Below are 27,903 nucleotides of genomic sequence, written 5' to 3'. Positions count from 1 at the left end.
TTTTTAAAACTAAAAAAATAAAATAAAAAAGTCTGAGCAGAGAACTGAGTAACCATTATTTAAAATTAATGGAAGCAACCTGTGAAATTTCATTACAATCATCCCGATCTCTGCACAATGTTATATATAGAGAGAGCCTCCTCTCCGTTCAATCGATATCGATCAAGAATATTAATTGCTTTTCTGCTTTACTCTTGAATCAAAAAATTGCCTTCATTAATATTATGGATTTCCTTTCTTATCTTGAAGATAATCCCATTTTTGAATCCACATATATTGTTCGGGTGACACTACTTGTTGCCGTTGTTACACTAATAAGCTTTCAGCTGAAATCCGAAACTATTCGGAAGTATGTGATGGACATGTATTCATTCGTTCAGAATCAACTGTTCAAGGTATACTATATTTATTTTTCGATTTCCCTTACTTATTTATTAGGAACAATAATTGTATATTTTTATTCAACATATAAACTAATTTGATTGAAAATGAATGAATTTGTCCAGCAGAGTACGGACCAGAAAAGAATGAAGCAACCACCTCTGCCCCCAGGCCCGGCTGCGTGGCCAATAGTCGGAAACCTTCCAGAGATTTGGAGGAATAAGCCGGCCTTCAAATGGATACACAGTGTGATGAAAGAACTTAAAACCAACATTTCTTGCATCCGGCTTGGAAATGTTCATGTGATTCCAGTGACTTCCCCAGAAATTGCCTTGGAAGTTCTAAAAGATAACGACTCAATTTTTGCAACGAGGCCGCTCACAATGGGGACAGAGTACTCTAGCCGTGGATTCCTGTCAGTGGCAGTCGTGCCATGGGGTCAACAATGGAAGAAAATGAGAAAGATGGTTGCTTCTCACGTGTTGAGCTCAGCCCGACTTAACTCCTTAATCTCTAAGAGAAGAGAAGAAGCTGACAATCTTGTTCGATTCATTTATAACCAATGCCGCAAAAGTGCTTCTGCCGCAACAGTTGTAGATGTAAGACTTGCAACCCGCCATTATTGCGGGAACGTTATTCGGAAGATGATGTTCAACAGGAGATATTTTGGCGAAGGAAAAGAAGATGGAGGCCCCGGATTTGAAGAAGAAGAACACGTTGAATCACTCTTCGTTGCACTCCAACACCTTTATTCCTTCACTCTTTCAGATTACGTTCCCTGGATGAGAGTCTTCGATCTAGAAGGCCATGAAAAAATTGTAAGTGCGGCCATGAAAACTGCCAACAAGTATCACGATTCCATTATAGATGAGAGAGTACACCAACGGAGACGTCATCATGACAACAAAAAGGAAGCTCACAAGGACCAGGACTTGCTAGATGTTCTTATTTCAGCAAATGATGAAAATGGGGTTCCATTGTTATCCATAGATGAGATCAAATCTCAATGCATGGTACGTTGGATATCTTGTTTATTTAATACATTAATTTTTATATTATTAATTGCTCATGTTATATATAATCAGGTCGCGGTCTCGAATTTTAATGACAAATTAACTGATCGATAAATTAACATATGTACGTACTTGCAGGATCTGACACTTGCAACAGTGGATAATCCATCGAATGCAGCAGAATGGGCAATAGCGGAGATGATCAACCAGCCTGAAATTCTCCAAAAAGCAACAGAGGAGATCGATAGAGTTGTTGGAAAAGAAAGACTTGTTCAGGAATCTGACGTCCCGCAGCTCAATTATATCAAGGCTTGTTTAAGGGAAGTGCTTCGCCTTCATCCCGTGGCACCGTTTAACCTGCCTCATGTTTCAACTCGCGATGCCACTATCGCCGGTTACTTCATTCCCAAAGGCAGTCACGTTCTGCTGAGCCGAATAGGGCTTGGCCGGAACCCTAACGTCTGGAAAGATCCATTGAAATTCATACCTGAACGTCATATTGGTTCAGTGGACGATCATCATCATCAAGTAGAGTTGGCGGAAACAGAATTAAGATTCCTTTCATTCAGCAGAGGAAGACGCGGTTGCATGGGCATGGCACTTGGGTCCGAGATGTCTGTAATGCTTTTGGCAAGGCTTCTTCAAGGTTTTAATTGGAGCGCACCATCGGATGAGGAGATGGTTGACCTTTCCGAGTCAAAATGCGACCTCCTAATGGCTAAGCCACTGCATGCTCGTGCAAAGCCCCGTTTGCCTGCTGAGTTGTACCCGGCTAATTAATTGAGAATTACAGTATTATCCGTTAACGAAAAATAAATTACGTACGAGACTTATCTTAACATTTTGCTACGTTCGGGCCCAACATCTGTATGTTGTCAAAATCCGGACCTGAGAATTTGTAAATTTATTTGTTATTTAATTATTTTAATTTCTTCAATATATCAGTACTATTTGTCTCTAACTAGTAGCACGTTCCTCTCTCGATACAAGTCTCCCTCTCGCCCATATGCCATTTTCTCTTGTTTTCTCTTCTTTTTCTCAATGACATCTTCTCTTTCTCTTTTATTTTATTATATTTTGGGACAAAGGAAACATTCATTGAAACAAACTGAAGAATTGTAACATTCGAATAGTTTTCATTGGAGCATTCTCGAGCAATCCAGAGGGAAACGTCGAAAATAAGGGGGGTAAATTAGGGTTGAGATCAGATTGATGGGGTTTCAAGGTCGAAGATTACTCGAAAAATAGTAATCTGAACTCGACCAGAACTTATAATGCGATCTGATCTAATCTGAGTTATGTTCAAATTGGACCGGATAAAAAATTTATATTTGTGTGTATTGTGACTTGGATCAGATTAGATTTGACCCGATCAGATTGATTGGCCAAAATCCAACCAGATCAAGTATGATTCTTATTTCGTATCCTATCCAAACTCAAAGTTTTTTTATCAGGTCGGGTTATTTGCCCACCCCGACTCGTAAAGGTCACGAGAATGAACATTTTTGCTTGGTCGAATTTGGGTGGATGGTTTGGGTAAAGTGTTGGAGACAACGATGTCATTTCTAAGATAATGATTTGTTTTTTAGTAAGTGAAATATTAAAGGAAAATGATAAAGAAAAGACAAAATTATGACGATAACATTTGCCTTTTAGTTAAAATTTTAAATTTTTTTATAATTTCATATTTTTCTTATTTTGAAATGCTCAAAATATAGATTATAATACTCAATGCCACTTTAAGTGTGTGTAAATTTCCATTATGTATATTGATATTTATTTCTTTATTTTATTTTTATTTATTAACCATCAATGATATGATTTAATCAGGTAAACACACAAATTAAGATATAATTATATTTAGTCAGATAAATACTCAAATCAAATCAAGAGGAGAGAAGAGATAATACTAATAGTATAATACCTTATTTAAAATAAAGAAATTAAGAAAAGCCGACAACAATCACGAAGACTTCCATACCTTTTTTACTCACTTGTAATTGTGCAGAAGCACATTATTTATTTAGTTATCTATTTTTTTATTTCTTCAGTTACTTCACTTGCAAACCCATGCAATAGTATAACCTCGTTCTCATATTCACAAGCTGTATGAGCTTGGATTCGAACGGAAAATTTAAGTTCGAACGGCAGCATTGCTAAATCCATTGAAATTGGTTCCACAAACAGTGTATTGGCACGTTTATCGGGAAACACAAGCCAATCGTTCACCTCAAGTTCCGGTAACGGGTGGCCCGCAAAAACCTTACCGACTGCAGTACACGTTGGTCGAAACACCGTCGACTTGTAGGTAGTCTGATTATTGCTGGAGGCGGAAGTACAAATATGAGTTCTGCACTTAGTAATCACTTGCTCATTTGATAGCCACCCAAAAGATCAGTATTTCCCATCACTAATCCAGTACTCTCTTAGTTCATCTCGAACGAGCTTCCCTATAATTTTAGTAGCCAGCGTGAAAGCCAAGTCTGCGAAGAACCGGCCTGCCTCTGAAATGACACCCAAGTATCTAGCTTCTGCTTCATTTTTGGAAATAAGTTTGAAGAGCGTCTTTTATGATTCAAGCCGCTTCATGGAACTGTGGGTCGCAAGCAAAGCCACCGCCAATATCCAAGATACGCATTTTAGTCGTTCAGCCCAGCTGCCGCCGCGAAAACCGTTTTAGCCGCAGCTATAGCTGCCCGAAATGCAGCTAGGTTTGTGGCTTCGCATCCTATATGGAGTGCAACACCCATTAGAGGAAGCCTTGAAGCTTCAGCGGCTTCAAGAAGTTGCACAGGTTCCCCAGGATTAGCACCGAATTCGGAATCCAACGTATACCTTGCTCCACCATCTACCGGGGACTTGATCCGGATCGATAACTCACATTTCGAATGCCACATCCGAATCTTATCAAGCTTCCCCCTTCGAATCAAAAGTTGTTAAGTTGACTCCAACACTCTCAGTATACTTAATATGAGAGATTGGGTTACACGCGTTGGCATAATTAATGCAATCGATCGGGTGAAACACCTAGTGCCAAAACAGATTCAATCTCCGAAGGGCTTGCGCAGTCAACGTTTGCGCCGAGAGCATCAAGTGTTTCGAGGATAGCACTTGACGGCGTAGTAGGGGTGAACCATCGGAAGGTTGGAGATCAATGATAATAGAGAGAAATGATGACCTAAATCCAGTACGTAAAAGGTTTCATCGAGTTCTTGTCGCTTCAAAACTGTTGACTTCATGAATTCAACGAACCCATCTTCTGTTGTCACTGTGGGGACTCCCTCGCTTGTAACAACTAGTGGCACATCCAAATCCATCGTGCTTGTGATTTCCTTGTGCAACGACCCCATGGCAGTCGATCTCGATAGATTTGGAAAGGGAAATAAGTAACAGATAAAAGATGCAAGCGTTGATAATGAGCATGTTGTATTGCCATTGGAACGCTTAAATAGAGAGAAATTATCATATATTTATTATTAGGGAAAATTCTTGGGTGATCATATTAGAGTATTGCTCTTTTTCGTCATTAATTATCATTTCTATGTTTTAATTTGTATACATATATGGTAAGTAGTAAATGATTAAGGAGCACTAAAGATGCATAATAGTTGAGATTGAAATTGAGATTTAAATGCTAGAATCTGAATCATTATTATACTTTAAATATATAATAAGGAAGAAAGAACGAAAGTTTATTTAGCTAATTTGTACTATTTGGTTGTTGAAAAGAGCAAAAGGAAAAGCAAAGAGAAAGTTGAGCATCGAGAGAGAAAATTCTGATCAAATGAAAGTAATGGTTGTCATTAATCATGAATTTGATTACAAGGCTTTTTATATCAACATCTGTAATATTCTACACACACCAAATGCATGAGCTAGCTGAAGTTAATTACAAATAAACTTGTTACCAAACTGATAGCTGAGTAACAGACTCATAACTAACTTGCTGACTAGGTTGCCAAATCATCGCCCTTAGTTAATTAATAGATCAAAGCACTTGAAGATTATATTCCTTAACATCCCGTCTCAAGCTTAAGGTCTGGGAAGTACATTAAGCTTGCTTCGAACATAAGCAAAGGTATCAAAGGAGGGTTTAGTGAGAATGTCAACATACTACTCAGAGCTAGAAACATGAGTGATTTGAAGTTGTTCTATGCAATATGTTCTCGAACAAAATGAATATCCAGCTCAATATGTTTTGTTCGAGAATGATACGTTGCATTACTAGCCAAAGTTCAGCACTCTTGTTACCACAATATGAAGTGGGAATATGAACTAAGGAAATCCTCAGCTCTGGAAACAGATAAGTAAGTCAAAAGATCTCTAAAGTTACTAGAGCTAGAGTTTTATATTCAGATTCAGCTGAAGAACAAAAGACAATGTGCTGCTTCTTGAAAGACCAAGAAATAAGATTGTTGCCCAAAAACACAAAATAACCACCAATGGATCATCGATCATCAGGATCAGATGCCCCAATTAACATCAGAATAAGTAGTCAAAGTCAAGGAGCTTGAGTTGAAGAATTGAAGGCCAAAATGTGTTGTGCATTGAAGATACCTTAGAACTCGTTTACAGGCTTGCCAATGAAGAGCAGTAAGCGGAGCTAAAAATTGACTAAGCTTATTCACAACATAAGCTATATCAGGTCTGGTGATAAGAACATATTTCAGAGAACCAACAATACTTCGATATAAGAAAGGATTATAAAAAACTGCACTTTTCCCTTTATGAAGTTTATCAGTGGTATTCATAGGTAAGATTAATACAGACCTTGCATGAATGGAGTGACCTCAAGGCTAAGAAAATAATTGAACTCCCCTAAATCTATGAGTGCAAACTCTGAATTGAGGTTGTGAATAACATGCTCAACAACTTTGGAATTTGATCCAATTATGAGAATATCATCCATATAGATGAGAACAAGTAAAATATCATTCCCAAAATACTGAAAAAACATAGAAGTATCAGATTTGAATACATGAAAACCTCGGTCCAATAAAAAAACATTTTAACTTGTCATACCAAGCTCTTGGAGCCTGTTTAAGGCTATATAAGACTTTGTTAAGCCTACAAACATTAAAAGGATAAGTAGAGTCTATAAAGCCCTCCGGTTGGTGCATGAATACATCTTCTGTAAGAACATCATTAAGGAATGCATTAATAATGTCGGGCTATCTAATTTGCCAGTGATGCATAACAACTAGGGTTGGAAAAAACCTGGGTCCGGTCTGGGTTTGGCCTTCCCCGAGACTGGCCTGGATCAATAAAACAGCTGCCTGGACCCAGATTAGAGCCTGATTTTTTCACATCTGGTCTGGGTTAGGCCTGGCACCTCTCGGGCACAGGTTTTTTATCCGGGCTTTCCCTACCTGGATAAAATACTGCCCTACTGGTTTTGGAATTGATTTGTCGCAAATAAAATCATTTACAGATTTTTTATTTGAAAATGACTCATTATAGAGAAAGCCAAAATCAAGGAAAAAGGCAAAAAAAAACAAAGAACCATAGCCATATAACAACACGTAAGGCCTATCAAATGCTGCTCAAGCACTCAAGAGTCAAGAGCTAAGCCTGTCAAGTGGTGGTCAAAGCACTTAAGAGCCAATACCTTTTGCTTTTTGCAATCAGATGATGATTTTGCAGGATGTATAAGATGCTTTTGCAATCAATGCTGGCTTGGAGTGTTTGTTAGGAGTGTTTGCTTTTTGTAGCCGGCAACTTGTGTTTCCTTTGAATGTTGAGCGGTGGCCGCTAGCTTGGAGTGTTGGAGAGTTGGAGGTGCGACAGCCAGCAGCACTGCTTGTGTTTACATAAGAATATGATAGAAAATTAAAGTAAGTTTCAATTTTGGGCGTATTATATTTATATTTTCTTTTTTTAACTTATCAAAACCCGAACACGGATCCAAGTTCCGAGTTTTTGGTGCCATGACCGGAACCAGACCCGAAAGCATCTGGATTTTGAATTTCAATAACCGAACCCATTTTTTATAGATGCCCGGACCGGATTAGCCGAGTCCGGGCCGGATCAAGTCCGGGCGGGTTTTATTGCCACCCCTAATAACAACCAAACTTAAAACTACTTGGAAAGTACAAAGTTTTACTACTAGGTTGAAGGTCTCAAAAAAATCAATTCCATGTGTTTGATGATAACCCTTTAGCACCATACAAGCCTTATATTTAGATACAGTGCCATCAAGATTGTATTTAATTTTGTAAACCCATTTATTACTAACAATTTTAGTGGCTGCAGTAGTAAGAACTAATGTCCATGTATTATTTCTTTGCAAGGCCTCTATTTCTTCTTTCATGACAGAAGACCATCTCGAATCTTGAAGTGCAGCTTTGACATTAGTTGGTTCAAGATCTTGAGATACTGCTAGATAAATTTTATGTTTGAAAATCCATCATTGACTCTGGTAATCATTAGATGTGCAGGAAGAATAAGTTACGTAGGAAAATGTTGAGATGAAGAAAAGAATGGTACTGATAATAGTTGATGGTCCTTCATGGTTACTGCCAACAAGAATAAAACTTTGAAGGAAAGTAACTTGAGAAGGTGTTTGATCAACAAGATTAAACATAACAGAAGTAGATTGATTTGAAAACAATTATGTGTAAGGAAATTTAGACTAATTAAATGTGACATGTTAGCAATAAAGACTTTACCAGATTTGTCTAAATACTGATAGCCTTTATGCAAATGACTTTAACCAAAACACATTTTTTAATATAAAAATCAAGTTTATGTTGATTATAAGGCTTGAGTAAAGGAAAGCAAGAGCAACCAAAAACTCTAGGAAATTGATCATCTGGTAGTTGATTATGCATCTTGTGAAATGGTGAGACATTTCTAAGTATTGGTGTAGGCCTTCTATTGATAAAGTAATTGGTTGTATGAAAAGATTCCCACCAAAATGAAAGGGGCAAGTGAGATTGAGCTAAAAAAGTGAAACATGTTTCAACAATGTGTCTATGTTTTCTTTCAACTACACTACTATGGTCATGAGTATAAAGACACCTATGTTTAAAATAAATACCCTCTTATTGAAGAAATGATTTAAAGGCTGTGAATTCACCCTCCATGTTAGATTGTAATCCTTTAACAGATAAAGAAAACTATTTTTCCACAAGAATTTTAAAGTATTTGAATGTGTCAAGGGCCTCAAATTTAAGTGTTAAAAGAAATATCCAACAATATCTTGTAAAGTCATCAACAAAAGAGATATAATATTTGTAACCATCCATAGACAATTCAAAGGCTGGACCCCATAGATCAGTATACAAAAGCTCAAGTGGAGTTTTAGTTTTAATTTCAATAACAAGAAAATACAACTGATGTAACTTGCCATATTGACAGGCATCACAAAAATCAATAGAGTTATTATTGACAGAATGCAAAGTAAGAAATTTTATTATAGCTAGCAAAGTATGCTTATTAGAATGACCAAATTTGTTGTGCAACAATTTGATTGACTCATTTCCTAAAGACAAAACTTGCAGGATAATGACTAGAATTAAAAAGATTTGAATGAACTGACAACTGGTTCTTTGACTCTTATAAAGAGTTTACAACTTTATTGGTAGAAAAGACAGACAACATAGAATTAGGATTGAGACATTGATCTGCAGATTGAGGAGAAGATTCAGCTTGTGACAGTAATCTATCGAGACCATCTTCAGCAATCTCATGTGCCAACAGAGCTCCTTTCATCTTGTCTTTAATAAAACACAAATTGGAAGAGAATTCAATGATGATATTATTATTTAAGAGAAGTTCGGATGTGCTAATAAGGTTTTTAGTAATTTTAGGCACACATAAAATATTGTTGAGATTTAAACTGGTTCGTAAAGAGGTTAAGAAGCAAGTGCAACCAGTATATTTGATTTCAAGACCATGACCATTACCCACTAGCAACAACTAGGAGCCAAGATAGGGTTTACCTTTAGTTAACTTGTGGACATTATTTATGAGATGATGTGTGGCTCTATTATCCAAGTTCTAGCCTTGATCTGCAACACCTTATGAACTCACCATTTAGGCAGCTTTAGGGATGTGATTCATTAAAAAATAACCATGAGCTGAGAAATTTGGAAGAAAGTTTCTATTAAATCTATCTCTATAATCAACTACTGAATGATTAGGTTTGAAGTAAATTTGGCATATAATATTTCCTTTGCCACCTTCTCTGCCAAAGCCATTAAAAAGACTAGAGAAACCATCACTTCCATAGAAACCACCCCTGCCTTGATTAGCATTCCAACCTTTTCCTAAATTATGTCCAGAAGGATTACCACTTTTAAAAAATCCACCTCTTCTTGATCAATAATCTCCTATGTTTTTTAAGTTTCCATTCCAGTTACTATTTGCATTTTTGTTTCCAAAATTTCCATTCCAGTTTCCGTTATTATCATTATTCCAGTCACCATTTTTACTCTATTTTTTTATTATTATTTCCAGCTTGAACAATATAGGCTGCATAATTCATCTTAATTTCTTACTAGCATTAGACATACACTTTCCAATGTAGCCTCATGAGTCAACAGCATAGAGTAAGCCTTATTGATACTCATCTTAAGGACATTAACCTCAATATAGACTACAATAAGATAATAAGATTGACCTAGACTAGAAATCAGATGAGTAGAATTAAAATTAGGAATTAGAATTAACATATCCAAAGTTAAAATTAACATTAGAAGACAGTAAAAAAAAAAGTTTATAATATTATAAATTCCTTCCGAATTTTAATTTATAATATCTGTATAAGATCTCGCTAGGCGACGAGAGTGATAAAATAGAGTAACGAAGAAAAAAGCTGATTAAATCCGACTTTATTTTGTACAATCTGGTGTCAAAGTAATCCGATGTGCATTTTTTTTTTCCCTTTTTTGGCCCGCTCCTTGTATTAAAATTAAACGATGAATTCCACTTCGTACCGAGCCGCTCCATTTTACATGGGTTTGTAAAATGTGAATTGGAATGGGCATCTTATAAATGAAAATGAATAAATAATAATGAAAAATAAATAAAATGGGGAGAGGGTAGGTTAGGTAGAATGGGTGGCTGTTACTTGTTTTGTTTAGGCAGCTGAACACGTGGATAGCTGAATCTCCTCAAAAATTAAATAATTAATAAAACAAAAAATGCCGAGGGACTTACTTTAATTTTAAAACCCTGTAATTCTGCTAAAACCTTAAAAACAACACATCCTTTGGATGGTAGCACTCTAGTTTTCTCTCCTCTCATGTATATATTTAAAAAAAAAATTACATTTTCTTTAAATACGTAGAAGTAAATTTTAGTTAGTGACAAAATTAAGAACTTATTTTAATTCGGATTAAATTAAAATGATGTGTACAAAATTAACTACTGTTCTATATATATAGGAATTTTGTTGAAGCACTAATATGAATATTGTTTATTCTATTATGGATTATAAAAATAAAAAAAAATTGTTAAGGATCAATATGAAAAGTGTTTATCTTATAGGATACAAGAGAAATAGTTATAGTCCTCTCTACCTTTCGCCGCTTACTTTAGTCTATTTTAAACTCAATTTTTTAAGATAACAAAAATCTCAACATATATTCCTCTAATGTTGTATTATAATCAACTAATATTTATTTTTAAAAAAAAAGTCAAGATATCTACTATATACCCGTATAAATTGAATATCTCTGCTGATTTTTCATAAATTAAAAGAAAAAGAAGAAGAAAGTTTAATTAAATAATAATATCGCAGCACCGAATATTCAACTTTTGCCACCTACTACCAGCCTCCCACCAAACACCGGTGCCATAACTGAAAAAGATTGGTAGCTTGAGAAATGGTAACTAAAGAACACAGTCACTTGCTTAAATATCAGCTTCACCCTTCATTTTTATTTTATCAAATTATCAGTTTCTTTTTCTCCATACTTCATCATTTTCCAATAATTTCCCACTAAAGATTACCAGTGAGTCTCTCTTTTAAGTTTATGTTAACAACTTTTTTTTTAATCAAGCTAATGAAGCTATCTATATATTTATTCGTAAATACTGTGACCTAATTTTGGTTTTGTGGAACATTTAGTGGCCACTGAAGTTGTAATGGTGGATGAAATCCCATTTCCTCCTCAGATCACCACCACCAAGCCGTTGAATCTTCTGGGTCATGGCAATAATCAATCCATTTCATTTCATTATGAACAATTTTGTCATTTTAGAGGTGTTTAATGGCCATTATGAAACTTGTTGAGTTGGGGGTGCTGCTGCTTGCAACAGGTTTAACAGACATTGAGATACACTTTCTCCAAATCAAGTTCACGGCAATTGGAGTCTACTTGGATCCTGAAATTTTGAGTCACTTGCAACAGTGGAAGGGCAAACAGGGAAGTTCCCTTGCACAAGATGATGACTTCTTTGATGCTCTTGTCTCTGGTAATTAACTATTATACAGTTTGATTTTTTTTTTTTAACTTTATTTTTCTTTAAAGTTTTTTTATTTGTATATGCCATGCAGCTCCAGTAGAGAAATTTTTGAGAATTGTTGTGATCAAGGAGATCAAGGGGTCACAATATGGGGTTCAGTTAGAAAGTGCGGTGAGGGACAGATTGGCCGGAGCTGACAAATATGAAGAAGAGGAAGAATCTGCCCTTGAGAAAATCGTTGAATTCTTCCAATCCAAGTATTTTAAGAAGGACTCTGTGATTGCTTATCATTTTCCGGCAACATCCCCTACTGCTGAGGTACTAAAAATTCTACTGGTTATTGATTCTCTCGTGATCTAAGCTGCTTTTGAAATTTGAGTAGTAAGTTCCAGATTACGAGGAGAGAATTCTTCTAATTTTTGTCTCATCACCTTCGTTTAGTTATGATGTTATATGTATTATTATTATTATTATTATTATTATAATTTTTAAAAATTATACTATGTTTTTTAATTTAATTTGCTTGTAGACTAAATTTCTGAACGTGGGTGCAGATAGTGTTTACAAGTGAAGGAAAGGAGGACTCAAAAATCAAAGTGGAGAATGCGAATGTGGTTGAGATGATCAAGAAATGGTACTTGGGTGGAGCAAGGGGAGTGTCTCCTACAACAACATCATCTCTAGCCAATACTCTCTCAGCTGAGTTATCAAAATGAAGCAGCTCTGCGCTTTCTAATAAAAGTGCTTCTTCACTTGGGTTTTGGAATTGCTGTAAATTTGTGCAATTTGAATGACGTGTTTACCCCGCAACCATGCTTCTATTTTAATGAAAATTTGCTTTGCTAAGGTCCTTCAAGAAAATTTCTCGAGTTTGTTCATAAATCATACGTTCTGAGCTCAGAATTTGTCGATTTAAATGGGTGTGTAGTGAAATTTATCCATGCATACATGTCAATTTGATATAAGGCCCAGCTGCCTTCAAAGCCCATGAAACCCACAACCACAAGAACATAATTTATGACCTAATTATTATTATTTTTTCAAATATTGATATGTTACAATTAAATAGTAATCGGGACTCTTTTTTTATGATTTTAGTATGACACAGCTCGAACAACAACACTTACTTAATATTGAAGGAAAATTTATTTTACTCCTAAAGTGGGGAGTCAAATAAATTCTTATTAAGTCTTAGCTATTATTGGGACTCGAACTCATTCACCCAAAGTTATTGGGCGCATAAGTTGTCAATGAATTACGAGTCATTGGCGACCTAATTATCATTTGATATTCATTACTAATGACAAATATGACATAATTACATAATACACTTTTTTTTAATATATATTTTATAGATATAGTTGTCAAAGTATATTGTGAGATAATTTTATCTTTCGGTCAAGGACTAGATGTGTAGCTTCAAAGTCTCTTCTTATCAGAAAAAGGGAATACTGTTGGTAGGGCTTTAAAAATAATTTAAACTACAAATGATGACATGCAAATGCAATGGATGCTAACGCAAAATTGTGCCATTTAAAGGCAATTAAAATGATTTCATTGCCTGATGCCAAGACCAAATAGGTAGTGCTTTGGCGGGCCTGATGCCGAAAGTGACCCAAGATATGAAGAGCATGCTGGAGCAGCCTTTCACAGCCGAGGAGGTTTCAAATGCGCTGAGCCAAATGTGCCCAACAAAGGCCCCTGGACCAGATGGACTCCCTGCTGTCTTCTTTCAGAAACACTGGCTAACAGTGGGAGGAGGAGTGATTGAAACGTGCTTGCATGTGCTGAATGAGCAAGGTACATTATCTCAGTTAAACCACACTTACATTGCTTTGATTCCAAAAGTCCACAAGCCTAGGAAAGTTACAGAATTCAGACCAATTAGTCTTTGTAATGTAATCTACAGACTTATTGCTAAGACTATAGCTAATAGAATGAAACCTATCCTTGCTCAGATTATCTCACCCAATCAGAGTGCATTCATACCCAATAGGCTTATTACTGACAATATCATTATTGGTTATGAATGCCTCCATAAAATTAGACACAGCAAGGGGAAAAGAAATGGGCTAGTGGCTTTAAAGTTAGACATTAGCAAAGCATATGATAGGATGGAGTGGGATTTTTTGAAGCACACAATGATTAAACTAGGATTTCCAAATAGATGGGTAGAGCTGGTCATGAATTGTGTTACTACACCATCTTTCTCTATAATTATTAATGGCAATCCAAAAGGGCTGATTCACCCTCAACGAGGCCTTAGGCAAGGCTGTCCGTTGTCTCCATATCTCTTCATTTTGTGTGCAGAGGCCTTCTCCAACTTGTTGCTGCAGGCAGAGCGTAATCACCTCATTCAAGGGCTGAAATTCGGGAAAGAGCTCACTATCTCACATTTACTTTTTGCGGATGACAGCCTTGTGTTCACCAAAGCTTCAGTTGACAGCTGCAAGAACCTAAAAGCCATTTTTGAGTGCTACGCAACTACTTCAGGACAACTATTTAACTTTGAGAAGTCATCCATAGTGTTTAGTGGTAGCATTCCAGAGGACAGAGTTGAAGTAATAAAAAACATTTTCCAACTTAATGTGGTTTCTAGGCATGGAAAATATTTGGGCCTTCCATCTATGGTTGGAAGAAAGAAGACCAGCCTCTTCAATGAGGTGAAACTGAAAGTGGTGAGTAAGATTGCAAGCTGGCAGCATCGGTTGTTCTCAAGTGGAGGGAAAGAAGTTCTTATCAAAGCTGTGGCTCAAGCGATACCAGCCTATGCAATGAGCGTCTTTAAGTTACCCCTAGGGTTGTGTGATGATATTCAGAAGGCAATGGCCAAGTTTTGGTGGAGATCAAAGAAGGACAAGCGTGGAATTCACTGGGCAAGATGGGGAAAGATGAGTCATGCTAAGAGTAGAGGAGGCCTCGGGTTCAGGGAAATGTCTAGTTCCAACCGGGCTTTAGTGGCCAAACAAGGGTGGAGATTGCTGCAATACCCAGACTTATTGGTCACCAGAGTGGGGAAGACAAGTGCTGTAAAAAGGAATCAGATGGAGGATCGGCAATGGAGAAAAGATACAAATATGTAGAGACAATTGGATTCCAAGGCCAGAAACGTTTAAGCCAATATCAATTCAAAATGTGGCAGTAGATGCTTCAGTAGCAGATCTCATTAGTCAAGAACATAATTGGGATCAAAGAAAGGTGAGACAATGGTTTATGGATGAGGATGCAGCTGAAATTCTACGAATTCCGCTGCCGAGAAGACCAAGAATGGACGAGGTGATTTGGCACTTTGATAAAAAAAGGGCAATATTCTGTAAAAAGCAGATACCAATTGGCGCTTAAGATCAAGAATCCAGATAAGCCGAGCTGTTCATCCAAGGGTCTGCATCACTGAAATTTGTTATGGACCCTTCAATTGCCGGAAAAAATTAAAATCTTCATGTGGCGAGCATCTCACAACCTTTTGCCTACTGTTGATAATTTATGGAGAAGAGAGATACTGCTAGAGCCTACATGTCAAATTTGCAAGCAAGATAAAGAAACTACAGCTCATACTCTGTTACTATGTAAAGCTGCCAAAAAGGTCTGGAGGTATGCCCCCTTTGAAACATGTTTCCCTAATGCTGTTAACCAAGACATGTTGGAAATTATGGTTGAAATGGCTAAGAAAATAACAAAGTCAGACATTGAAGTTATGGTAGCTATCTGCTAGACTATCTAGTATGGCAGGAATAAGTTTCTGTTTGAAGGAAAAAAAATGGAACCATTACTAACTATTTCAAGAGCTAAGGCTGTGGTGGAGACCTATAGAAGAGTGAAACAGCCGAAGTTGGATCCAGAGGCAAAATATTCTTCCAAGAATCAGCAAGTATGGAGCCCTACTCCTGATAATACATTCAAAGTTAATGTTGATGCTGCTGTTAATTTTGACAGGCAAAAGGCCGGCCTGGGGGTTGTTATTAGAGACTCATGCAACAAAGTTAAAGTGGCTGCTGTGAAATCCACTCTATTTACAGGGGATGTAAAGACTGCAGAAGCTGAAGCTGTTGAATGGGGGTTAGTGGTGGCAAAAAGTGCAGCTTTTCAATGCATAATGGTGGAGTCAGATTGTCAAGAAGTGGTGAAGTTAATTAACAACAAAGAGGGCATTAGGACAGAGATTATGTGAGTGATTTCAGAAATTCAAAGTCTTAGCAAGGATTTCTAGAATTTCAGCTGCTATCACACTCCTAGATCATGTAATACTCATGCCCATTCCTTAGCTAAGTTAGCTCTAAGGAACAATGAAACTGTTGTATGGCTGGAACCAATTCCAGTAGAAGTCGAATTTGTATTATCATCTTTGATTTATTGAAATCGCTTATTTCCTTCTCAAAAAAAAAAAAAAATGATTCCATTGCCCCCCTCTTTGTCCAAGATGAAGGCCCCATCATAAGACTCAAGATAGTAGTGACATTTTTCTATAACTACAACTGGGCTGCGCTCCTTCCATGATTATGAAATGCAAAAAGATTTTATTATTATTATTATGTACAAAAAAAGTTGTACGTGTATCCCTTGTACGATGTAGTTTTAGTGGCCAAGCAGTAATACGCTAACCGTGTATTGGCTCTTTGCTAGTGGGAAATGGGAATATTGTTGAAAGGATTGTAAAAACTTGTAACTCGACTATTTCAATTTCACTACCAAAAAATAAAATAAAATCTAATCTTTCGTGCAATCTTTTGAACTGTGGAGAAATCCTTGTGATATATATTCACCCAAAAGGTTAAGAGGAAGTCTTTTGTGAAGTTGACCCATAATATCAATTGTGTATCTGTTTATAAAATCTTAACACCTGTTGTGATTTAACTGAAAGAATGACTATAATATGTGGTCAATCCTATAAATTTTATTTCATATTGCTCAACTTATCCCATGCCATTTATATTGTTGTAAAACTTATAATATTAGCAACAAAAATTTGGTGCAAGTGAAAATTAGGGTTTTTCAGTCTCATGTAAGCCTTCATCAAGGAATTAAAGGCTGGTCCAATATTTGGGTTTGGTGCTACATTCTACAGGGTTCTAATTACTTGGACAATTTTGATTTTGATTTGTGGTGCCTGCATGAGATTTTCTTCATTAAACTGGGGACCAAGTAGGCCCACCAAAGATTTAAAAGAAAGGAGAAATAGAGAGTTTGAGATTCCAATCTATCAGCATAATATTAAAGGAAAAAAAAAAAAAAAACTCTTTGCCCTTTTCATTTCACAGTTATCTTTAGTACTATTAATGAAGTTCCCATGTTCCAAATGAAACAATGACGATACTTGCAGCTCCAAGTGGAGTCTAGAATAATTTCTTGTTCAGAATTTGCTTTGCTGGATCCATGACCATGACTTATTATCATCTATTTGAAGTTGTTAAAGATTACAGGCTTGTTTACAAATTACAATACCCAGAGTTGACTTGATTGACATCTAGCTACGAGTGGTGAAATTGAAAGGCCTCTTTTGTTTCTAAAAGATAAATATAAGCTCCAAAAAATGATACTAAAAACTTTCACTAGTGCTTATCAAACAACTACCACTTTTTAATTAACAGCTAAAGCTTTTCATTCAAACATTGAATGGAGCAAAGATTGGGAGTTAAAATGGCAAGTTTGATATTAAAATTTAATTCTTTTCAATTCTTTCTGCTCTAAATGCGTAGTAGTGTACTTGAAAAGATCCATTTAATTACTCCAAATCCTTTTTTTTTTTTTAGCCTAATAGCAATCCTTTATGGGGCAAAAAAAAGTTTGGAAGGTAGAAAGCATTAAAGCTCATTCTTGTACTTCAAGAAATGAACATTATGTCAATACAATTCAACAAATTTCCTCTATATTCTTCACTATGCAGCATAAATTTGATTCTCAAAAACTGGAAACAACAAAAAAAAAGGCATAAACCATCAATTGCTTCTTCTTCTTTTTTTCCTTTTTAAGTCTGAAATATAAAATTGTAAGAGAGCAACACCAATCATTCATTTCATCAAGTGAATATACTATGGGTATGTGGTGTGTCAAAACAGAATTGAAACTAAAACCATGTCCTGTCTTTAACCCAAAGTATGTACCTACATAGTATATAGCCTCGGGATCATTTCACATAATTCTTTTAGTGAAATTACAACAAATGTGTCACTCTATGCCTCACTCGCATGAACAAATAAAAAATCACTAGAAACACCACAAACGAACTCTCTCTTTATTCATACGCAGGGTCGTTAAACAACCTCATCCGTAGCTATAGGAACATCAGCTTGCTCTCCTCCTGGTGGATTTCCCGGGTGCCGGATCTCAGAATCCACCTCCGCAGCATCAGAACTTGTTGGTTGATCCAGCAATGACCGCCGGCAAGTTGGACACGACGAGTGTGACATCAACCACGTGTCTATGCACCGTACATGAAACCCATGGTTACACTTCGGCAACACCCTGACTTTTTCACCATCCATAAAGTCTACAAGGCAAATTGCACAGTCTGTAGCCTTAATCTTGACGCCTGCAGTTCCATAGACAGCCACCGGAATCTGTCTCAATGCACTCTTCTTAAGTCCTCTGGCTGCCAGTCGCGCTGCGGTCTCATCCGGGGTCTCAAAAGCAAACCTTCTGCTACAACGCAGAGCACAACGCACTATTGAATTTAATCCTAGGGCACAAATCAATGCGCACAACAGGGCTGCTAGTATTATCACCATGTTGGTGTCAAAATTGGCTTCATTGGAGACCGTGCTCCGCGTTCTGCTTCCATTGGTTGGCGGCGTGCTTGGTTCTGTATCCAAAAGTAGGCGATGTGGACGATGATTGAGTGTCACCATTGCTTGAACTAAATGATCAGAGAGTGCAAAAGCTTTGTACCCTTTTGCAACTTAAAGACTATTTGATGAGCTTATGCAAACAGGCTTGCGTTTCTATAGTTCCAAGCTTTTCCCTTAATTATGAATCGAACCACAAATGATACTGAAAGAAGGAAATTCATGACACTCATGTATTGAGCGAAGCCTTTACTTGTTAGCTTCACTTTCGTTTTGATATTGAGCTTCTACGATCGATCTGTGAAAGTCTGATAGCTAGCTGGTTGTTGCTTGAGGAACTTAAAGGCGGAGTTTCACTTGTGATTGATAAATGAAGAGATGGAGTGGGGACATCAAAGTGCGGGCTTGTAGTTGCCTTGCCTTTGAGTTATGGCAACATCTGTCGTGATTCCAACTAGATAAAGACCTCCAGAAAAGGCATCATCATTATCACTTAGGTAACAGTATCAAATGCAAAAAAATGGAGAAATAAGCCTTACCAGGTTCTGAACTTATTGGGAAATATTTCTGATTGCAATTCAGTAATCGATGAGAGAAGCAAACCGATTTTGGTGATGCATAGAGAGAGAGGAAGGTTGATTTGTTTTGTGATATGAGTAAACTATGCAGGGTCGTCTATAAAAGGGAGCTTACGGTCTTTGAATGGGGCTGAGAATCACTGGGGTATAGATGGATAATGGGTTTAGATACCAAATGAAAGTAAGATGTGTGAGTTATATGGAGTCTTTTCACAACACTATAATTGAAAGCAATGACTTACAGATGGTTAAAGTTTTAGAATCAAGTAGAAGGGCAAAAAGTTGATAGCGAATTTTGATTATGGCACCTGATCCCACCTAATCTCAATTAGCTTCAAAAATTAAAAAATGCTTATTCCTCAGCACAAATCCTTCCCCCACTCCTTCACTTTTTTTTCCCTTTGATCAAAAGTTGCAAGTAAATTTTTTTGTCACATTCCAGCCAATGCCAGTTTTCTTAATCCAAACACTGGTAATGCTGCGAATGTTGCCATGTTTTCCTACAAAATTCATAGTGTAATCATAAACTTAAGAGTTACTGTAATCCAAGGATGATCACTTTATTTGAGAATCACTACTACAACACTATTTGGTAAAATGCTTTCCACCTTCCCTCATCTTTATAAAGACTTTATGTGTTTTCAAAATTTTTTTATCTTGACTTATATATGATAGATTATGTATAATTTGTAATGTGAAAAATCGATAGCAAAATATTTTAAGATGTAACAAAAATACTAATAGTAATAATATATTATGAGTTAGGAACCATATTCATTCGTATTTAGGAGAATGACTCAAACTAGCTGCCTTCAACTATTGGAGAGGGAACAAATCCACCACAACTTGATTAATGATAAGTGAAACTGTGAAAACTAAATAATTGCTAAATTTTTCCACTGCGTAATCTTATCCTCGTGACTCCTGAGGATTGTGTGCGAAGACAGGATTGGGTTTTGCACATGGCAATTGGAAAATGGAAATCATGCGGTGAAGGGCAGATCCTATGCGGGCACATGAATGATTGAAGGCCCGGAAAGCTAAAGCTCCATAGATTGTCAATTTTAAGGGAAAATCTGTGGTGCAACTGTGGTACCGTGCCACAGTTGCATCCAGCTATTGGATACCAATAAACTCCACTAATCTAAGTGCATTCAACGGTTAGATGTAACTGTGGTACGGTACCACAGTTGCACCTTAGTCTGATCCCAATTTTAGTCCACATTCATTAATTGCCCACGTTGTCTCTCTTATATTAACTAGCACTAGCTCCATACATGATCCATCAAAACCCATTTCATGCCCTCACCACCGACTTTGCTAGCCCCAAATTAAAACAACAGCTTTATTAGGTGAAGAAGAAGAACGAAAATTTTATGTTCAAGTTCATTTGTGATCACTTTATTTCAAATCGTAGGGTGGCCGTGAAATGTGCCGGCATCAATACCCCACTGCCGCTGAATGAGGCATTAGTGCCGTAACCATAATTTAGTGATAGCGAGCAAGTCTCTCCAATAATGTTCCCAATCTCTATCGTTCAAATGGCAAATTCACATCAACTTTTTAATTCCATGAAAGCCAATAATTGGAATTTTGATCACGGTTTCAGCCTGTTCACACATCTCATTCATTCTCACATGGGAATTTATTTGTGTGTTTAATTTTTTTTCAGACATTAATTTATTTTAGATTTTTTTTAACTTATCACTTATTTTCAGACAATTTTATCTAAATAAAAAAATTTGTTTTTATTTAAAGTTTGAAGTTTAAACGGAAAATTTTAATTTCAAATCTCAAAAATACCCTTAACAATTCATGTATTTCTAATATTATGTATAAACCTAATTTTTTTATTATTTATAAAGTTATTTTTTAATTACTTTAAATTTTTATTGACATGATAACATTAACTAAACTGAAATATTGAACAAATCAAATTATATCCATTTTGATGAATCAAAAACAAAACATCAGTGTTGACTTTATAATAAAAGTTGATGTTATAATTACATCTTTTAGTATTAAATTAAATTAAGATCAACAATAATAGTATTTTTTTTAATTCTACCAAACTAATCAATCTATGAAAATTATAAATTGTGAAGAATAAATATATGCACCACTTAAAAGAATATTTATATCAAACTATTAGTTTTTAAATTTTTCTCTCCAGATGTTGAAAAAGAAAAAACAAACATGTTATTTAGACATTTTCATTCAAACCCATCCAAACTTCAACTAAATTCAGACATATTTAGATTTCAGATAAAAAAATAAACGTAATTAGTTTCATTGATAAGAATTAATCTCTCTAAGACCTAGATTTTGAATTCGAACTCATTGATGTGCGTGGGGTGAGCCGGTGAGTTAAATAAAAAAAATAATTAAAAAAACCTCTTTAGTATTTTCGAAATATTAGTTACTTACTAACTTGGCTATTACTAATGGCTTATCACTGAAGTCTTTGTGTGTACATATTCGATTATGTAAATAAATCCCGAATACAGTTCAAGTAAATGCCAATTTTCCTTTGGTTTTTTCTCATTATTATTTTTTTACCCATCAAAATATAAATTATAAAATGATTAATATCATTTAAAATAAATTTAAAAAAATCCATTTTGCTATTTTTAGTCTTGAACAAATTGAATTAAAAAATTTTAAATTACTTTTTCATATTATATTTTATCTATCAAAGTAATATAAATTATGAATGAAAAATAAATAAATCCAGTCAAAATTTCAATAGAATTCAAAAAGAAAATCATACCAAACAATGTCATATGAAAAATATTAAACAAAATATGTTACTAAATTCAGAAGGGTCCAACGTGTCGAGAAAAATCCGATCATTTACTTTAACAATATTAAAGTATTATTTTGAAAATTAATGACATATATGTGTGTGTAATTCTTAAAAAAATATAAATATATCCATACTTATAATAAAAAAATCTATTAAATGACGTGACAACAATCAATATATCTAAATGTAAAATAAATGGAAATTGTTTTCAAATTATGCATTCAAGAAAGAAGAAGAAGAAGAAGAAACTTGCTCATTGATGCATTATGCGCATGGGCAATTCGAACTCATCATCAAATGTGAAGTAGGGGTGGCAAAAAAGCCCGGGCTTGTCCAGGCCCGGCCAAGCCCAGCCCAGGCCCGCACGGATGGGCTTGGATATGGGCCCAAAAATTACAAAGCCCACATATATTGGACTTGGATAAGGGCTTCGCAAAAAAACCAGGACTTGGCCCGGGCTTTTTAAATTTATGAATAAAAAATAAATTTAATTTAAATAAAAAAAATTTAAAATATTAAATTAGTTTAATTTTTTATATTAGTATTTGTTATTTTATTAGGTTGTATTACTAATATTTCATGTATTTGACCATTATTCTATTTATATATTAGATTATTATCTTTAATTTAAATATTTTTTCTTAATTTAAAAAATATTTTATAATTAATTTAAAAAACTCAAGCTCGGCCCGAGCCCGGTCCAAGCCCGTTTAGGCCCGGCCCGAGTTCGGCCCATCCAAGTTGAACGGGCTTTTAAAGGGCCTAGGCTTCGTTTGAATGATGCGGGCTTGGGCATGGACTTTAAAAAACCCGGCCCAAACCCGCAAATTGCCATCCCTAATGTGAAGATATAATTGAATACCCAAACTTATAAATTATAATCACCTTAACATTATTGGTTAAATTTTAATGTCTAACTAAATTTAAAAAAAAACTCCGGTAATAATAATTATGACAACATCAACAACTAAAAGTATCCTTTTTTGTAATTCTTTTTTATCTAAAAGGCGGAAAAAAAAAAAAAGGCTTTGCTCTCAACGTGACCGTAGAAGAAGATAAAAACAAAAACGAAAAAACACTCTCTGTTCATTCCGAAATCTGGATCTCTCTCTCTCTCTCAATTCTCCAAAATGGAAAGCCAAGATCCCCCGAATCCGAACCCGAACCCCCCGACCCGCGGGCCGTACCACCGTCGATCACAATCCGAGGTGCAGTACCGAATTCCGGACGACATGGATCTCGTTTCGGATCCCATTTCGGATCCTTTATTCGACGGCCCCGGGGGATCCGAGGACGACTTGTTCTGCAGCTACATGGACATGGATAAAATCGGATCCAAACCCACCGGAGACGACCCCAAACACGAGAATGCAAATGTGAGTGTTGGCGCGAGGCCGCGTCACCGGTATAGCAATTCCATTGATGGGACGACGTCGTCATCGTCGGTTTTGGAGTCAATTGAGGCCAAGAAAGCTATGGATCCTGATAAGTTAGCTGAGTTATGGACAGTTGATCCCAAACGAGCCAAAAGGTGGGTTTTTTTTTCCCCCCAAACTGTGGTACATTTACGTTTATTTTGTGGAATGTGTATCGAGCTTATAAGGAAAAGAGAGAATTGGTGACCCTTTTGCAAAATTCTATTAAAGTTGAAAGCTTTTTTTTTCCTCCAAAAAAGAACAAATTTTATTTCATTTGAAGTGTGTGGAAAGAGCAGATTTATCTTTAAGATTTGTTGAAACGCATTTGTCAATGTGGTCAACGTTATAGATAATAAAGTTGGATTTTTTTTAAGTGGGTAAAAGAGGAAATTTGATGGGCTTTGCATTTTGGTAGACGGGATTCATGATTTTTTGCTTCGCTGGAAGATATTTGCTTTTGCTACTTTTTTTATTTGTTTGTATGTGAACATACTCTTAAGTGTCAGTTTTCAGTGATTAGTGATTCGAATTAGCTACACGAGTCTGATTTCTCTTCCAGGCTTTGATTATTCTCTGTTGCTGAGGTCAATAGTGTTTATGGTCCTTCATTACACGAAAATTGGGTTTAGGTTGAATTTCCATCTGCTTGTGCAATGATACTACACCTTTTAGTATTTCGGTCTTTACATGCTACTGAATGACAGATTTATACTCCTTAAAACTGCCAGTTTACTTTTTTCCAACGTGGTGATCTAGCTGCACACTCATACTTAAAGTTTGGGTCACTATACATTTGATATTCAATTAATAGCATAATATTGAATTCTTATCTCATGTTCATCCTTTCTTTTAAAATCGAATGTTTTCTAAGTGATGGATCATTATATATTAGAAATTTTTCAGTTGGTTTTCTTAGCCAAAATACCTTTTGTTATGGGATCGGAGTTCGGCATATTTGCCGAACCTTATAGAATTTTGTTTTCACTTCAAATTCATTTGATTGGCAGAATTCTGATGGTTTATGGTAGAAATGGAATTATAATTTACTTAACCCTTTGATTGTTTGTTTATTTATTGATGTTTCCTTTTACAAATTGCTTTTCTAAGCAGGATTCTTGCAAATCGGCAATCTGCTGCTCGTTCAAAAGAGAGGAAAGCCCGTTATATATCTGAACTTGAGAGGAAGGTCCAGACACTTCAAACAGAAGCAACTACTCTATCTGCACAACTCACGCTATTCCAGGTCCTTATTTCAACTTGTACTCCACTTGTATATTTCTAGTTATAGGATACATGTGCTTGGCCTCCATTGCATAATAACGGAGCCTGGTTTTATTCCTTGTAGAGACTGACATCTGATTTGCAATATTTTGCTTCCAGTAAATGAAAAGATTAGTGACTGGTTTTTAATTTTTCTGAGGTTTCACGGGTCTTCAAAATTATTTCATTGGCTATCTTTTCAATCTTATTCTCCAAATTGAAGAAAAATAAACTTGCCATCTTTCTTTATCATGTCATTGCCGTGTTTGTTCTTATGAAATCTTGTTTTCTTATTAGAGGGACACAACAGATCTGTCTACTGAAAATACAGAGCTTAAACTTCGTTTACAGGCTATGGAACAACAAGCTCAATTACGTGATGGTACGTTTATTACATACCTGATTTTATTATTTTCATTTCAGTCACTTTCCCATAGTTGGCATGTAAAGGGACATATTTGCCTCCTCTTCCCTATGCCACCCGTCGATGCAGTATTTTGTGCCAGCCACAGGGCGGGGAATTTCCTGCTATCTATATGGTCAAGCTACATAGTATCTTCTATTCTGTCAAGAAATGCAATAAAGTACAACTCTCTATGCCATCTAACTTTTGGGCATCAATATACTTTGAATCTTTTACTAAAGGTGTTAGATATATTTATCTTGAGACAGAACTTGTCTCTATTCTCTATTTTCTCTCCAATTTTTGGTCATTCATGGGTAGGAATGGAAACTGTAACTCCAGCCCATTCTTCATCGGTACCTTTGATTCTGCTATGGCATTTCACTTGGCCCCATCATCTCATTTTGAAAAATCTAAAGATTAGTAACAGGGTCTAATAACTGGGTCCTCTCTATGGGGATGGCTTCTCTGAATGACAATTTTCTTTATTTTTCCTTTTTGCCCAAGTTGTTTCTCCCGATACTTTACCCTTTTGTTTTAATGTTTTCTTGAGAAACCATTGGCTTTTTATATCTTGTCATGACATGTCTCCAAAATACAGCTTTGAATGAAGCTCTAAAAAAGGAAGTGGAGAGGCTCAAGGTTGCAACCGGTGAAATGATGACACCCACGGACACCTATAATTTAGGAATGCAACCAATTCCATATAACCAATCATTGTTCTATCCGCACCACCCTCAAACTGGGCCTGGAGACACCCAGATCATACAATTGCCAGAATTCCATCCTTTTCAGCCTAACATGTCAACTCCCCATCAGCCTATGCTAGCTACAGCCAACTCACATACCTTCTCAGAGATGTTGCAGCAGGATCCTCTTGGAAGATTGCAGGGGCTTGATATCAATGGCAGAAATTCTCATCTAGTGAAGTCTGAAGGCCCCTCAATTTCTGCTAGTGAAAGCAGCAGCACATTTTGATGCAAATGCTGCCGATTTTTGGTCCCAACATGTTTGTTGAATTGTTCATAGACTGACCTTATTGACAGACAAAGGTACTTTGTATTTGAATTCCATTCTTTCACGTGATTGAGAGTTTAGTTTTTCGGTAGCTTTTCCAGGTCTCAAGGTATCATTGAGTTCTTTGACTTATTTCTTTGTTTCATTCAAATTCATTTCTTAGGGGCACTCATCAGGGAATAGAAGGTTACTTTTCAAGGAGTAGAAAAGTGCATATTTTCTTGCTAGGCGCCCCCATTGTATTGTCTGTTTGTTATTGTTTAAACTTTTATTAACAGGAAATAAATTAAAATTTTCCAATTTTTAAATTTTTTTCGTTGTTAATTTTCTGCATTGGTTGACAGCTTCTCCCTCCACAAACCAAACAATATTCAATCGGTGATAGTTAAAAATGAATTGACTTTAGTAGATGCAAGGTTGCAGAAATGTCATTTGTTGACTATATCACCCAACTGGAAGGGTGGTTAAACTATTTGAGTCTCCATTATTTAAAAGAATCATATGAATGATGTTAAAAATACAAACTAAGGCTCGCCAAGATTTAATAAAAGTAAGCTTAGTCTAGTACGACTACACTGTCCCCAAAATTCAACTCTGCAGGCTTAAAGATTTCGATATTATCAACATTAAAATTTCATTATATCTCTCCATCATTGTTTCAATCCAAATTGTGTTGGAGGTTGGTGATGTTGATGTTTCTCCAGAGAATTAATAATGCTTGTATAACCTACAATCTTGCAATGGACCATGTCCACTTGTAGTGACTTGAATTTCAAGCAATCCCCATCCTCGAACAAGCCATAGACCAACTTGTGATTTTGTTGTTGCCATGCATATCATAAAGTTGGTATTGATCTCGATGGAAACTCTCCGGGCCATCAAAAGTTTACCTATATGGCATCTGGCTGCCATGCATTTTTTCACCAGTTACGCCAACAACTTTTAATACTCATGATTGGTAACAGCAGCAAGATCAACTGATCATCATGGATTCAGAGCCAGAGATTAAAAACTTTTGAGTCTCGTATTAACTTTTCACAACTGAAAATCAAGTTGAGACAGCACCTGAGAATCATAAAATACCAATTATTGCAGAAAGGTGATTCTTCTTCATCCCATGTGGAAGTACATTGTTTCTCTCAGGCTTTAATGAGATCAGAGCCTATGGCATCCAAGATTAAGATAACTGACTTGAGTTGTCTGCTTGTACAGAGCCATGGGTGGCCTACCCCAACAAGTTGCTATTAAAATGCACATGGTAGGTGTTTAGAGTAGGGTATGCAATTGCTGTCAATGTAGGATATTTCAAGTGCAGCTGTTTGCTTGCTGCTGATATATGTGACCAATTTATTAATTACCAAAAGAAATTGACTATTCACAAGTTTGTATTGGGCGAGTGTGGTCCATATTCATGTTTTGGGGTCTGAACGAGTCGAAACTAACCTTGTGAAGGGCACTTTCATTTGTTGTTGACGGAATACACATTTGGATAAAGTCGACATGCTTGCTTGTGGATCTTATTACTAGTTTGGTATATGTTTTCTCTCCTGGGAAGAAAGGGTTTGGTCTAGAGCACTAGCATCACATATTTTGATCCCACTACGTCTGAAGAACTTGGATTCGTAGATATCAAAAAACTGTAAGCCATGAAAATTTTTATTATGTGGGAAAGGAAAATAAATGCTTCATAAAGCCGAATTTGCTAATGCTGGTGGTGTCACATGAAAACCCCAAAACATGCATTGAATGAAAAACTTTGAAATTGCCCCCATGCAGGATCGAACTACAGACCTCCAGTTTACAAGACTGGCGCTCTACCACTGAGCTATAGGGGC

At 36.1% G+C, this 27,903-nt stretch overlaps 5 protein-coding genes, 1 non-coding gene and 1 pseudogene across 9 annotated transcripts; 4 read left to right on the top strand and 3 right to left on the bottom strand.

The window, feature by feature from the left end:
• Positions 1–145: 145 nt before the first annotated feature.
• Positions 146–2,355, top strand: LOC102613196 (phenylalanine N-monooxygenase-like). Of its 2 annotated transcripts, none has more exons than XM_006486105.4 (3): positions 146–395; positions 510–1,394; positions 1,533–2,355. In XM_006486105.4, the coding sequence occupies exons 1-3, from the start codon at positions 225–227 to the stop codon at positions 2,172–2,174; spliced, it is 1,698 nt and encodes a 565-aa protein (XP_006486168.3). In that variant the 5' UTR covers positions 146–224; the 3' UTR covers positions 2,175–2,355. The 2 variants fall into 2 exon arrangements, with proteins under 2 accessions (XP_006486168.3, XP_024956175.2); XM_025100407.2 differs by having other exon boundaries at positions 507–1,394.
• A 1,433-nt stretch (positions 2,356–3,788) lies between these two features.
• On the bottom strand, positions 3,789–4,744 carry LOC102610621 (ornithine decarboxylase-like; annotated as a pseudogene).
• Positions 4,745–11,186: 6,442 nt separating this feature from the next.
• Positions 11,187–12,668, top strand: LOC102613490 (chalcone isomerase-like protein 2). The gene is made up of 5 exons (XM_006486106.4): positions 11,187–11,353; positions 11,470–11,553; positions 11,661–11,816; positions 11,899–12,125; positions 12,362–12,668. Coding segments are annotated over exons 1-5 (630 nt in total). The 5' UTR covers positions 11,187–11,352; the 3' UTR covers positions 12,524–12,668.
• Positions 12,669–13,218: 550 nt separating this feature from the next.
• On the top strand, positions 13,219–16,182 carry LOC127901740 (uncharacterized). Its single transcript, XM_052439203.1, has 2 exons — positions 13,219–13,607; positions 14,118–16,182. The coding sequence occupies exons 1-2, from the start codon at positions 13,409–13,411 to the stop codon at positions 14,888–14,890; spliced, it is 972 nt and encodes a 323-aa protein (XP_052295163.1). The 5' UTR covers positions 13,219–13,408; the 3' UTR covers positions 14,891–16,182.
• Positions 16,183–17,862: 1,680 nt separating this feature from the next.
• On the bottom strand, positions 17,863–19,791 carry LOC102613784 (RING-H2 finger protein ATL74). 2 transcript variants are annotated; one of them, XM_006486108.3, is made up of 2 exons: positions 19,126–19,791; positions 17,863–19,052 (listed from the first exon to the last, which is right to left on the bottom strand). In XM_006486108.3, the coding sequence occupies exon 2, from the start codon at positions 18,647–18,649 to the stop codon at positions 18,056–18,058; it is 594 nt and encodes a 197-aa protein (XP_006486171.1). In that variant the 5' UTR covers positions 18,650–19,052; positions 19,126–19,791; the 3' UTR covers positions 17,863–18,055. The 2 variants fall into 2 exon arrangements, with proteins under 2 accessions (XP_006486171.1, XP_006486170.1); XM_006486107.3 differs by having other exon boundaries at positions 17,863–19,040.
• A 3,181-nt stretch (positions 19,792–22,972) lies between these two features.
• On the top strand, positions 22,973–26,376 carry LOC102614282 (bZIP transcription factor 18). Of its 2 annotated transcripts, XR_371464.4 has the most exons (5): positions 22,973–23,501; positions 24,499–24,631; positions 24,946–25,030; positions 25,653–26,103; positions 26,232–26,376. XR_371464.4 is itself a non-coding variant. In XM_006486109.4 (4 exons), the coding sequence occupies exons 1-4, from the start codon at positions 23,101–23,103 to the stop codon at positions 26,027–26,029; spliced, it is 996 nt and encodes a 331-aa protein (XP_006486172.1). In that variant the 5' UTR covers positions 22,973–23,100; the 3' UTR covers positions 26,030–26,376. The 2 variants fall into 2 exon arrangements, 1 of the variants encoding a protein (XP_006486172.1); XM_006486109.4 differs by having other exon boundaries at positions 25,653–26,376.
• Positions 26,377–27,831: 1,455 nt separating this feature from the next.
• Positions 27,832–27,903, bottom strand: TRNAT-UGU (transfer RNA threonine (anticodon UGU)). The gene has a single exon. It is a non-coding gene; the product is annotated as a tRNA-Thr (tRNA).

The sequence above is a fragment of the Citrus sinensis genome, chromosome 4, assembly GCF_022201045.2.
Source record: "Citrus sinensis cultivar Valencia sweet orange chromosome 4, DVS_A1.0, whole genome shotgun sequence".
Taxonomy (NCBI): Eukaryota; Viridiplantae; Streptophyta; class Magnoliopsida; order Sapindales; family Rutaceae; genus Citrus; species Citrus sinensis.
The sequence above is the reverse complement of the archived record's forward strand: the minus strand, read 5'-3'. Positions and strand labels throughout refer to the sequence as shown.